Here is a 14,523-nt window from a genome sequence, read left to right on the forward strand (position 1 = left end):
ACTTTCCGCAAATATCTCATCTCAGTGGCGACCAAATGACTCCAGTTTTTTATGCACTGTCCAACTCTCTGCACCATACAGGAGGGTTGGCAGGTACACGGCATGATATACCCACTTTTTTGTGTTTCTAATAATTTCTTTCTTCCCTATGATTGTGTTGTTTATACCATAGTAAACTTGATTAGCTTTTCTAATTCAGTTGTTTATTTCTGCCTCTAATTTTCCATCCTCTCTGAAGATGGTGCCCAAGTACTCAATTTGTTCTACTTGCTCAATATCCTCATTGTCCACTTGATCTGAAGCTGTACTTTTTCTCCTTTGGTGAACTGCATGACCTTGGTTTTGCTCACATTCACTTCCATCCCAAGTCCTGGAAGGCATAAGCCCATTCAGTAAGAGCTTGTTGGAGATCCTCCTCTTTCCCGGCCAAACTAAGAATGTCATCTGCATTGGACATATATCGGTCTCATGTTCCAGTTGCCAACCTTAATTCTTTTAGTTCTTCTTTTACACTGCTTAATGACTTGGTTCATGAAGATCACAAAGATAAGAGGGCTCAAGCTGTCACCCTGCTTTACTCCCTTCACCGTTTCATATTCCCTAGACGCCTAGAGCATTCACCAGCTATTCTCACCACTCCTTCTCTATTGTGCATGCTCCTAATGTGCCATAAGTGAGTCTTAGTTACTTTTTCCTCTTCAAGTGCTGCCCAAAGTTGTTCCATAGGGACCGAGTCAAATGCGGCCTTTAGGTCGACAAATGCAGCTAGAAAATCCTTCCCACGACTAAGAATGGAATTTAACAAAAATTGTCAAGGGAGAAGGCACTACAATCTAGGCTATATCTGTAATTAATTCTATTCACATTGGGTCAAATATTTTAGGGGAAGGTCTAAAAAATAATTCTCAAATATCTCAGTTAATCCTATAAATAAATGTTATATAAAAGATTTGAACAAAATAACATTTCCAATCTTACATGCAGTACAAATTGATCCTGTGATGAATGATAAGGTAAGTATTTATGATTTTTATATTTATTTACTTTTTATTTCCTGTGTCCCAATTTTAACCTTATCAAAGAACCTCTTATAACAAAGAGGAGAGGAATAATAAATTCTGGTCATCCATGCCTCATATATTTTTCTGTAGTAAAATACCAGTTCTGATAGTGAATATATTGCCTATCCCAAAATGGATGTCTGAATAATGTGCAATCTACAGGAATTACTGTACCTCATTGAGTGGAACAGCCTCTATCTGAATTCTGGCGAGGTGTAGCTGAGGAATTAGATAACTTTCCTTTCTATCTTTCAATTCCTCTAGATTATATATATATCTCCAGGTAACTACTGATACATGACATACTGTTCCATATAGTATATGCCATATTCAGATTACTTTCCATTTATCTGAGCCACCTACATGGCTGACCTCTCAAAGACAGATAAAATAGTTAGTCCAGTAATAAAACACAAAAATTCCAGAATTGCAAAATGTTGAGATTATGAGATAAGAACATTGATCAAATGAAGAAAGATCACATTCATTCAGTGACATGACTACTCATCACATTACCTTCAACTTCTTCTTGTCCTTTCTCTAATTTTTTCGGCAGCACTGTATGCAGATTCAGATCAGTTGTATGTCCAGAGGCCCTTCCTGATGACAATCCTATGTGGACAGATGTATTCACTGTTGCGTGTTTCAGTGGTGGTTGGAAACACCCTGTTTCCAAGCCAAACAAACATGGTTAAAATCCCTGGCCCAAACTTAAGGCCCTCAGTACCGAATACCCCTCACAATTCGGCCAAGGAGCAGGACGTCACTACTCAGCAGATGAATGGACAATATTAAGTAGGTACAGGGAAAAGGATATAAAGGAAATGCTCAGCTATGAAGGACTTCTCTCCAATTTATTCAACTTGAACACATCAGTGGTAAGAAACATGTGGAAGAGCACAGGAAAAAATAAAAAATAAACATTCCATATAAATCAATTCTGTATTTCATTTGAACATTTACTGACACTACCGTGGACTGAAACGTATCCGTAATTCTTCCATGGGTCGCAAAATCAGTTCCATAAGCATGGTGATATCTTCAGGTTTATCCAAGGATTCAAGTCGAAAGTTACGCAAGACCGTAGAAAGCACTACCTTTTCTTCCATCAAGGCAAAGCGTTGCCCTGTAAATATAAAATATTCAAAAGTTTTTAAATATCATTTTATTTTGTAAAAGAAATAAATTACCAGAATATAAGATGTCTATAAAGTCAAATCTAAGTATTCTAATTTTTGTCAAGAGGAATATTCCATTAACAGGGCACAATGATGTGATGTGATGTGATGTGATGTGATGTGATGTGATGTGATGTGATGTGATGTGATGTGATGTGATGTGATGTAGAAAAGGAAAGGTAAATACTTTTGAATTAAATCAATTTCAAGGAGTTTATTTTATATTACCGGTATGTTGATGCCAGCAATCAGAGTCTGGAAAGCAATCATAGAAACATTCTTGCAGAATCTTCCATTATAAATAAAACAATGATTAACATTCTATAAACTGTTATGGTATCATCACAAAACGTATTCTTTTTTAAGCAGTTAACAAAAAAGAATTTTTGGTAGAGAAACAAATAAACATTCCAATCCACTTGCATTTGTTTCACATACAAACTGAAGTGGTATTTGCATGAAAAATGTTGTGGTCAATGAGGTGCATGATTTAAGAAGAAAGGCTTTGTCAAATATTAGTTAACTCTTAGCAGTTAAATAAATTTGGTCATTTACATAACTCTACTTGTATTAATTATTCTGGACATGTATTGCTATCTATCTTTATGGCTAAAGAGCTTTCATACTAATTTCAAACTGAAATAAAGTATACTTTATATAATCACATAAATACAGAATTTGTAGGTGCTGTATGATTGTAGCATGCCTCAAAATAAACACTATGATGAAGACCCAGTCTCAATGAGAAGAAGTGGGTTTCTTTTTGTGTTACTTTGTTGTATTTGTCACTTTACTCGGCAGAGGCTGTTGTAATCTTCTGAATGTGTGGCTAGATGGCTAGATGAAGTATGGCTTTTGATTCAGTGCATGTGTATGTCCAAGAGTTTCCAATAGCTTAAGTGCTGTCAATAACACACATTATTCTTAGTATAAGATATCAGAACAGTTCTGGCATATGAGCACAGCAGGAGAAAGTGATGTGGAAACGTATCTGACGTATGAGTACAAAGCGTAAACCGGAATGGCAGGACTTGGAGCTAGACATTTCCAATTTTCATGAACAGGGTTGATAGTGGGAATAACATAAGGTTGCTTCAAAAAATATGGTAAAAACAGCTTGAACAGAGAAACTTTGTTTTACAGGCAGATATAAGAATACACAATAGTACAGCACTAATACTAATTACTATTCAACACAGTCTCCATTCTTGTCCAAGCACTTTCAACGGTGGTCTGGCATTGTCGTGCAGCAACATTACACCTATTGAAAGGTCATTTTCTGTGAATTGCTACCTGCAGACATTCCAGTATGTCACAGAAACTGGCAATGTTCGCTGTTACTCCTCTGGTGAGGAAATCAATCATCTGGACAATCCTCCTTACAGCCCCAAACTGGCAACCAGTGATTTCCATCTCTTTGGGCCGTTGAAGAAACACCTGGGTCGTAAGCAATTCAAAGAAGATATAGCCTTTTACCATGCCATCATGACATGGCTTCAGGGACTGGATGCAGTTTATTCCATGCTGGCACTGATGCCTTTGTGAACCATCGGAACAAGTGCTTGAAAAAGAATAGCGACTATTGCAATGTGTATCAGTGTATCAGTACCCAACTACTGTGTATCCTTCCTTATACACGCCTGTAAAATAAAGTTTCTCATATAAACAGTATGGAAGGTTTCATAGTGTACAAGCATAAATTTTGATCAAGCAGGCCCTTGCACTGTAACGATTTTGAACTGGACTTGTTATAAGAATTGAAGACCGAAGTTTCAGTAACAATATTATTAAGTACCATTCTAAATGAATTAATCGAGAGCACAGTGGAAGTAGTTTGAGTAATAATGTGCTTGGCATAACATGAAGGATATCATGGATGGTACAAGGAATGAAGTGATTGAATATCTAGAAACAAGGTTTTGATCATAACACCTTTGGAAGGGAAGAAAAGAAAGATATCAATTGGAAAAAATAGATGTATTTAAAAGGAGCTAGCATTTAAATTATAATGTTCCTCTATTAGATGTTATTTAACCCGCCAGCGGTTGCTAGTATGAAAGGAACACAAGTGGTCATATGTTTAGTAAAATGCTCACGGTATGATATGATGTGTTTATACAATAGATATCATGCATAAATATACAGGCTGGCGCACGAAATGTCATACACTGGAAATTGTTTATAGAAAATGTAATATACAACATATTGAATACAAAATGGCATTACAACATTCACTGACATGTGCAGGACATGTTCAATATGACCACCTTCTCGGTGTACAACAGCTTCGAGATGAACCTTCATGTTCGTGATCACTCTACGACACAAGTGCTCACTCAGCCCTCGGAAGAAAGGCTGCTTGCAATTGCTGTACATTTTCTGGTTTATGGTGGTAGATTGTCTCCTTCAAATATCCCCACAGGAAGAAGTTGCAGGGATTGAGATCGGGGCTATGCGGTGGCCAGATTGAGCCGCTCTGAAAACGCTCGGGGTATCGATGGGACATCACACGGGGCCTAAAATGTTCATTCAGGAAGTCCAAAATAATATTTGCTTTGTGCGGAAGAGCTCCATCTTTCATGAACCATAGTGTCTCTATTGGTAGTCGTGATGCAAAGAGTTCTGGAAGGAAAGTCTTTGTCAACATGTCTTTCACACCATGACTTTCAATCTCGTGCACAATAGCAGGCCATTCTTTCGCCCAAAACCGGACATTCTGTTTGTTCACTGCACCATTGAGATAGATGTGTGCCTCATCACTGAACCATGTGTTGTGCAATACAGGATCACTTTCTGCAATAGCCCACGCAGTAAACTGTACTTGCCGTTGCTTGTCAAGCACCGTTAGTTTATGACCTGTTGTCATTTTGTATGGAAACACATCAAGGTCAGTCTGCAGTATTCTCTGAATTGACTGATGAGAGATGCCCAGCTGAACACATGCAATTCTGGTGGATTTGGAGGGGCTCTGAGCCACAGCCACTCTCACAGCAGCAACATTCTCCTGTGAGTGGACCAGTTTCAGGCGGGGTCGTTTTCTCTCCAGTACGTTGCCTTCGGTTTCAGATTGCCTGGCCAGTCTGTATACCGTCTGCCGGCAAGGAGCCCACCGAGTATGGTAATGAACATGAAATCTTTCCTGGGTCTGAGCTACACTCTTTGTTTCCACATAAAACAACACTACCTTCACCTTCTGTTCACGCGTCAATCTCCCTTTGTCCACCATGCTGTATAACTGGCAGCTGGTACGCATGCACTGCATGTGGTGCTGCCTGTCGGATCATGCATGAAATACGGTATCTGTTCATGAAAGGACATGGTTGTGAGCCCAGGTTTACACATTTTATAAAACATTTCCCATGTATGACATTTCGTGCGCCACCTTGTATGTGCTCATTAAATGTACGTATGGACATATTGAAAATAGTTATGGAACACTGTCAAAAATTGCAAACAAGGTTTCAGGACCTATGGTAAGCTGCAACTAGTTCTAGGTTTTTTACTTATTCACTTAAAACAGTCAATTACACAGTGACAGGTTAGCATCCATCACCACTTAGTATTGCTTCACAAACAACTTTAGTTGTCATTTTCTTCTTCTGGTCCTGTGCATCGTACATTGCAGACTGGCAGCATGGTCTTGGAACAAGATTTCTTTGCATGCTGAGTTTTCCTTCTCACACAGAGTGCGCACATGCTTTCCACAGGAAATGGCTTACTTTCCTCCTCAATCATGCCAACAACCTGCTTGATATGCCGAACAAGTATAGCGTCGAATCCAGAAGAAAAGCCTTTGTAACTGCATGGGGTTTTAAAAGTTCCATTGCTAAGTTCTTCACGTAAGCACGACGATCAAACACAGTTCCTGTATTCAATTTCAAAATATACCTGTTTATGGATCCAACATTAATTTTTGTGAAAAATACCAATAATAACGTATATAGAAAAATTATAACACACAGAAATTCGTGCGAACGTGACTGGACGAGCATGAAGCAGAATGCTCACTGTTGACGGACGCTGATAATTTCTCTCTCCTTGTCCCTTCTCAAAATCACAGATGCATGTATCAATGCACCCATCCTTTTCATAAAGCTGATGTGCGAGGGTATACCAGGACTCAAGTTCAAAACTACATGCTGTATAAAACACCATATGATTTTCAGTGACTGTAAGCATTTTGCTCATATAGCGATGACTGGTGAGTTAAATGGGTTATGGTTCCAGACCATGAAAATTCAATACAGTATTCATAATACAAGAAACAATCAGTTACATACTGATATACATTGAATAATCTCATAAAAAGGAACATGGTTCTTCAAATCATTTACAATAGAATACCATGACTTAGAAAGAAAAAGCATTAAAATATGTTCAATGTAGATTAGAACATGTTATCACAACACTTTATCAATAATATTAAAATTCTGCTTGACCATGGAGAGAGCAATTGGCATAGCTAGAGGATTAAATGTGAGTAATGGAAACAAGAGGAGAAACATGAACATTTAATTCACAGGATGAAAGAAATAATGATAAGAACTATAAAGATTTTAGGCAGGGAACATTTGCATTTACTTATAATTCTTTCATGGGTTTCATACAAATAGATTAATTACCCCATGCACAGTAATGGATTATAAAAATCCAACCGTAATCACAATAATAATAATTGGTAAAAATAATCTAAACAATTACTTTGCAGAAATATTTGACAGCCTATTCGTTCTCAAGGAAAAGAAGAAATCTGAATAATTTAGAAAATTATTGGAAACAAGCAGAATGCTATAAGCACAAAAAAAAAAAAAAAAAAAAAAGATGTTGAAGGGAATAACTAAGTTCCAATATGGCTTGCACCATTATATGTTCATTCACTCGAAGAATAGCACCGAAGCTGGAGACATGTTTAAAATGAGAAGTAAAGTTACTTTTTACTTCAAGCAGCAAGTATTTCCCCTGCCTTGGTGTGCTCACAAGATGTAATGACCATGATGGTGTGAAGAATGGCCAAGGAAAAATTCAACTCCCCAGTGGAGTATTCCGCTGGTGCTTGGTGATGTGTAATCCGAAATGAATGTTCAAGTCCAAGAGGTACAGTATTTATATACTGCTAAGACAGGGCATGTAGGAAACGAGATGTTTCGAGAATCGAGAGAAGTAAGTTGCGTCAGTCAGGTGACGTCACAGTTCCGGCGATCGCAAGCAGGCATGCACTCAGATGAAAGTGGATGAGGTACAGTGTAGTGTGTAAAGCTAGCAGTCAGACGGCATGCCAGGCAAGGTCCAGTATAATGCTCATGAGCTAGAACGATTACAGAACAGATGGAGATAGGGAATACCCATGTAAAATGTAACTGGATAGGTAAACCGATGATATTACAGCACTCAACATACACTGTGCCTCATATTGCTGAATCTCTCACATTCAAAAGCATGCTCCATTTGCTCTGGTATCCAATCTCTAGAAACTATTCTGAAATATTGAGATAATGACAGCAAATGATTTCATTCTATAGTTTTCATTTGGTTTGAAATTGGTTAGAAAGTAGTAAAATAGGTTTTGTACTGTGGGGCTCGACTGCTAGTAACTAGTAATAAGTCATTTGCTAGTAACTACAAAGATCGAATGTTGGAATGTGAATTGTAGTGTGGATTATATTACCGATTTGTATAGCATGTTTGTTTTCTTGGTAGTGATATAAGCAGAAATATAGACTAGTAACAAACGTTACACAATGTTTGAGTGAAGTGATTGGAAACTGAAATAAATTGGTCTGCAAAATAAGATAAAAATTCCTGATTAAAGTAATTGTGGTCATTATGTTTCATTTTAAATAAAATGCAATTTTGTGTCCCTAACCACAAGTTAATGAATGTATGATAGGATAGTCTGTTCATACAATAACAAATGTTAGTTAATTTCAGATGAAGGTAATGTTTACACTTTATTGTAATGACACCTTATCAAAGTAATGTGAATACAGCAAACTAAACGAAAAGAAACATATTTTCCTAGGATCACTCAATACTGCCTATATTAATTTTAAAATAATTCCAGCCGGGCTGAGTGGCTCAGACGGTTGAGTCACTGGCCTTCTGACCCCAACTTGGCAGGTTCGATCCTGGCTCAGTCTGGTGGTATTTGAAGGTGCTGAAATACATCAGCCTCATGACAGTAGATTTACTGACATGTAAAAGAACTCCTGCGGGACAAAATTCTGGCACCGCAGCATCTCCGAAAACCATAAAAATTTACCGTAGATAGTGGGACGTAATGCAAATATTATTATTATATATATATATATATATATATATATTTTTTAATCATTCCATTCAGTTTAAGGTAAATGTTTAATCATTAGAGGTTCATGGTTAGTACATGGAAAGTATTTATGAAAACTATAACATGATTATCTATTGATAAAGTGCACAATAATACAATTTCATTGATCATTATACAAATTTGAGTCAGAGTCTGCAATGGGGAAATAAATCCAAACATATTTTCCGCTTTATTAGTTTATGTTTACATCATAATTCGCATCAGTCAAGGGTTCATCCCAAAGAGTATGAAGTCTTCTATCAACTCTGACTTTACTCCATTGCAAAAGAGGAGGCCGATTTCAATGACAACAAATGGAAACAATTGGAATTTGCGATCCGAATGAAAAACCGAATGCAAACGGAAACAATCGGTTGAAATGGTAGTTGACAACTATTGAATAATTCGGTAATTTTCATTCAATAGTATCCTCACTAAGTGGAAGGCAACAGTGCTGGTGGAGCAGCAACAATGTAGGTAGGGACAGCATCAAACAAAACAAGAGCCCCAGTGAATTGTTGGCCAAATTTCTTCAAAGATGCTGGGAGCTGGACCTAGAATAATCTGGAAATGGAAACTCAAGTTCCTTTATCTAGAATCTTCCACTGGCCTAGAAAAGAGCAAAGCTGAGGAATACAAGACAGTCCGGAGTCAATTGCGAGTGAACACAAAGCAGTCGTAAGACAGTCATGAGACAATGTTGATGATGATGATGATGATGATGATCATTGTTTAATGGGGTCTAACATCTAGGTCATTGGATCCTTATGGTACGTAATGAAGCGCAATGGTATGATTATCAAAATTTCAAAATCTACCCACTGATTAGAATTTAAAAAGTAAGCAATGAAAAATGCCTATGAACTTAAATCAATCAATCAATCAATCAATCAATCAATCAATCAATCAATCAATCAATCAATCAATCAATCAATCAATCAATCAATCAATCAATCAATCAATCAATCAATCAATCAATCAATCAATCAATCAATCAATCACTACTGATCTGCATTTAGGGCAGTCGCCCAGGTGGCAGATTCCCTATCTGTTGTTTTCCTAGCCTTTTCTTAAATTATTGCAAAGAAATTGGAAATTTATTGAACATCTCCCTTGGTAAGATATTCCAATCCCTAACTCTCCTTCCTGTAAACAAATATTTGCCCCAATTTGTCCTCTAGAATTCCAACTTTATCTTCATATTGTGATCTTTCCTACTTTTAAAGACATCACTCAAACTTATTGGTCTACTGATGTCATTCCACGCCATCTCTCCACTGACAGCTCGGAACATACCACTTAGTTGAGCAGCTCGTCTTCTTTCTCCCAGTTCTTCCCAGCCCAATCACCCAGAACAAATCAAGCTGCTTTTCTTTGGATTTTTTCAGTTCTTGAATCAAGTACCAATCCTGGTTATGGTCCCATACACTGGAACCATACTCTACCTGGGATATTTCCACAGACTTATATGCCCTCTCCTGTACATCCTTACTACAACCCCTAAATACCCTCATAACAATGTGCAGAGATTTGTACCCCTTATTTACGATCATATTTATGTGATTTCCCCAATTAAGATAATTCCTTATATTAAACGTAAACTCATGTCCTCATCCCGAGGTAGTGCAGCTCTTTTCAGGCACACCCCCATTGGAGGTGAGCTGCATGTACCATTTCAACCACATACCAGCCCTCCTGCCATTCTTAAATTTCTGGCAGTACCGGGAATCGAACCCAGGCCCCCGAGGACGGCAGCTCCCCAAAAGGAACTTTCAACCCATCAATGCAGTAATTAAAACTGAGAGGACTTTTCCTATTTGTGAAACTCAAAGCCTGATTTTTAACCCCGTTTATCATCATACCATTGCCTGCTGTCCACCTCACAACATTATTGATGTCATTTTGCAGTTGCCCACAATCTTGGTGATAGCCAGGCGAGGGGAATTGAGGAGAAAATGAACAATGAAGATATTGCAGCATCGGCCGTCATCTATCTTGGGGCCCCAATCAAGAGGGTATTGGAAAACACGGAACAGGCAGCAAGAAATCTCGGAAGTCGTGATGCAGTAGTGATCATCAGCGGGACGAACGACGTAGCTCACAACGACGCTAAGAATGTCATTTCTCAACTTAAATGTACACTAGGTAACCTGACTCACACTAACATGTTTGTAGTGAACGTGCTCCACAGGTATGATTTGATTAGAGACTCGTGTGTGAACATTGAAGTGGACAAAGTTAATACAGATATGGTTAAAATTTGTAAACATTTTCGTAATGCACAGGTAATTGATAGCAGCAGTTTTGAGAGACACTGTTACACAAAGCATGGCCTTCATCTAAACAATTCTGGTAAAGGAAAGTTAGCAAATATTTGTCTAGATTTTATTAATCTTAAGAAATGTACTGTAAAAAAGGCAACTCCCTTGAGTTATAATACTGACCAGGAAAACTAGTAGAAAGAGCCAGCTGTACTTCAAGCTGGCTCAGTCAACTAGAAAATGAAACTCAGGAAAGTAAGGAATTTCAAGTTACCCAATTGCAACAGTCAAGATTTAGGGAGGAAGGGGGTCTGAGATTGCTCTTGGTAAACTGTCAGAGTGTAGTAAATAAACAATTAAAATTTGGTACATTGATGGAATCTTATGAGACTGATGTGGTGACAGGAGTGGAATCATGGTTGAGAGAAGGGGTGGCTAATAGAGAAGTATTTTCAGAAGGGTACACAGTCTATCGTAGAGACCGAGGAGATAAAAAGGGTGGGGATGGGGGGGGTGTTTATTTTGGTGAAGGAAACTTATTGTTCACATGAATGGTTGACTGATGAAAGGGATGAAATATTAGGGATAAAATTAGTTTGTGATAATATGAAGGAGGTGGGAATTATAGGAACATACAGGCCTGGAAGAGAGGAAAGAGACATGGAAATACTTGAGAAAATAATAGCTTATACTCATAAAAACAATAATAATGATATGGTAATAATTGGGGGAGACCTAAACTTGCCTGAAGTTGAATGGAATGGAGCTGCAAGTGAAGCCCATGAACAGAAACTGGCAAATAAGTTAATTTGGGATGGAGGATTTACACAAGTAGTACAAGAACCGACTTGTCTCAATAACTTACTAGATGTATTCTTGGTTAAACCATGGGAAATTGTTGATAAAACTGAGGTAATTGAAGGAATAGGTGACCATAAGGCTGTAATAATGGATGTAGGACTGGTACCAAAAAGCCTTAATAAGAGGGTCACACAAGACAATAAATTGTACAGAAAATCTAAAGTTGATGAATTTGGGACTTACCTTAAATCACAATGCAGTTGTTGGATAAGTGAAGGGAGTAATGTGGATACACTTTAGGCTAAATTTAAAGGAATCATTTGGGAGGAAGAGAAGAGATTTGTACCTGTTAAGAAGGGTAAAATGACCTCAGACCCTGTTTATTATACAAGGGAAATAAGAAAATTAAAAAGAAAATGTAGAATAGTAAACAGGAAAATCAAAGAGGGTAAGGAGAGTAGAGAAACTAGAAAACAGCTAATGAGGGAACTGAATAGAGTGAAAAAGGAAGCAACAGAGAATTATATGAATGGCATACTTCAAGAGAGTAATGACCACATAGGGAAATGGAAAAAGCTGTATTCATATATCAGGAATCAAAAAGGGAAAGGAATCCAAATTCCTACAATGGTGGGAGAAGGGGGTGAACACTATTTAACAGATACTGAGAAAGCAAACCTATTTAGTAGGGAATTCAGAGATTCAGTAGATGATTGTCAGGAGTTGGAAACTGAAACAGAAGATAGAGAGGGAGAGACACAGATGGAAACAAGAAGCTTCCCATTCACAAATGAAGATATTTTCAGAGAAATTCAACTGCTTCAGCAAGGAAAAGCAGCAGGAAGTGATCAAATTACTGAGGAGGTGTTAAAGACAATGGGGTGGTATATAGTGCCTTATTTAAAATTTCTCTTTGACTATGTCATAAATAATAGTGTAATACTAAAGGAATGGAAGGAATCTATAATAATACCAATTTATAAAGGAAAGGGTGATAAAAGGAAACCAGAGAACTACAGACCAATCAGCCTGACCAGTATAGTTTGTAAAATACTGGAGAGTTTAATATCAAAGTACATCAAAGGGATATGTGATGATAAAAATTGGTTCAGGAGGAGCCAGTATGGATTTAGAAAGAAATTTTCTTGTGAGGCACAACTGGTGGGATTTCAGCAGGACATATCAGATCAATTGGATTCAGGAGGCCAGTTAGATTCCATAGCCATAGATTCTTCCAAAGCCTTTGATAGAATGGAACATGGAATATTATTAAAGAAATTGGAGGGAATAGGATTGGACGTATGGGTTACACGTTGGATAAAAACATTTCTAAATTCAAGGGTTCAGAAAGTCAAAGTAAGAAATAATGTATCACAGGAAGAGAAAGTTTGGAAGGGAATTGCACAGGGTAGTATAATCGGTCCATTACTTTTCTTAATATACGTAAATGATTTAGGGAATAATATAACATCAAAAATCAGATTGTATGCAGATGACATAATTGTTTATAGGGAAATAAATAACATTGAGGATAGTTCAGAATTACAAAGGGACCTTGAGAGTATCCAGCAATGGGTTGAAGAGGATAATATGAAGGTTAATGGAGGCAAATCAATTGTTACAACGTTTACAAACAGGAGTTTTAAAACTGAATTTGAATATACTTTGGATGAAATAGTTATCCCAAAAGATGGCAAGTGCAAATACTTAAGTGTGAGATTTGAAAGTAATTTGCACTGGAAGGATCATGTGGATGACATTGTTACATGTCATAATGAGGCTACTTAAAGGATGCAACATAGAATTAAAAGAGAAAAGTTACTTGAGTATGGTTCGTCCATTATTGGAATATGCAAACAGTGTTTGGGATCCTCACCAAGAATACCCAATAAAAGAAATAGTGTGCAGAGGAAAGCAGCAAGATTTGTAACAGGGAATTTCAGGAGAAAGAGTAGTGTATCAGAAATGTTAATGGAACTTGGGTGGGAGAAGGGAGAAAACTAGACTTATAGGATTATATAGAGCCTATACAGGAGAAGAAGCATGGGTAGATATCCGTGAGAGGCTTCAGTTGGAAAATAATTATATCGGCAGGACTGACCACAAATATAAAATTAGAAGGAATTTTAGCAGAAGCGATTGGGGTAAATTTTCATTCATTGGGAAGGGTGTGAAGGAGTGGAACAGTTTACCAGGGGTAGTGTTTGATCCTTTTCCAAAATCTGTACAGATATTCAAGAAGAAAATAAACAGCAACAGAGAAAATAAATGAAATGTTAGAGGGCATTTGACCAGTGTAGGTTATTCCAAATAAAAAATGTGTGTGAATAAATTAATTCCATCCCCTGGTCTAAGGAGTTTGGACAGCCAAAGTAGGGGACTGCCTGTAGGGGTGAAGTACAGTGGGGACTTCGAGGGCCCTGGGACCGCTACGGTAGCTGTGAAGGCCCTTCAGGAACTCTGAAAAGTGGTGACAAAAGGGGCTCTGGTTAAGACGCAGCAGGTCGTTATGCTACTTAGGTTAAAAAAAGTAAATAAATGCAATGTAAATTTTAATCTTATACCAGTTGTATTGTATCATATGAAGTAATTCCACATACTGTATATCAGTTGGCTATACTTGTAAGTAGTACAGGAGATATTATAAGTAGAATTTTGTAAACAATATAAATTTATTAAGGATGAGCTGTCTTTAATAGAAAAAATTGATGATGATGATGCTTGTTGCTTAAAGGGGCCTAACATCGAAGGTCATCGGCCCCATAGAAAAAATTGTTAGCATAAATTGTATAATATTGTATTTTGGGAAAATTTTCTTCTCTTGTTAATTTAATATTTAGTGCTTGACAATAATGTATTTTAGTGTACCATTTGCCACCGAGGTAGACACCTCATTT

At 37.4% G+C, this 14,523-nt stretch overlaps 1 protein-coding gene across 2 annotated transcripts in view; it reads right to left on the reverse strand.

Annotated features, from left to right (window-relative positions):
- Positions 1-1,984: 1,984 nt before the first annotated feature.
- Positions 1,985-14,523, reverse strand: part of LOC136858150 (cytochrome P450 4C1) — a 332,613-nt gene continuing 320,074 nt past the window's right edge. For both annotated transcript variants that reach the window (XM_067137477.2, XM_067137476.2), the window contains one exon: positions 1,985-2,187. In XM_067137477.2, coding sequence (XP_066993578.2) covers positions 2,030-2,187 — 158 coding nt within the window. In that variant the 3' untranslated portion in view covers positions 1,985-2,029. The remainder of the gene's footprint in view (positions 2,188-14,523) is intronic.

This window comes from Anabrus simplex, chromosome 1 (genome assembly GCF_040414725.1).
Source record: "Anabrus simplex isolate iqAnaSimp1 chromosome 1, ASM4041472v1, whole genome shotgun sequence".
Taxonomy (NCBI): domain Eukaryota; kingdom Metazoa; phylum Arthropoda; class Insecta; order Orthoptera; family Tettigoniidae; genus Anabrus; species Anabrus simplex.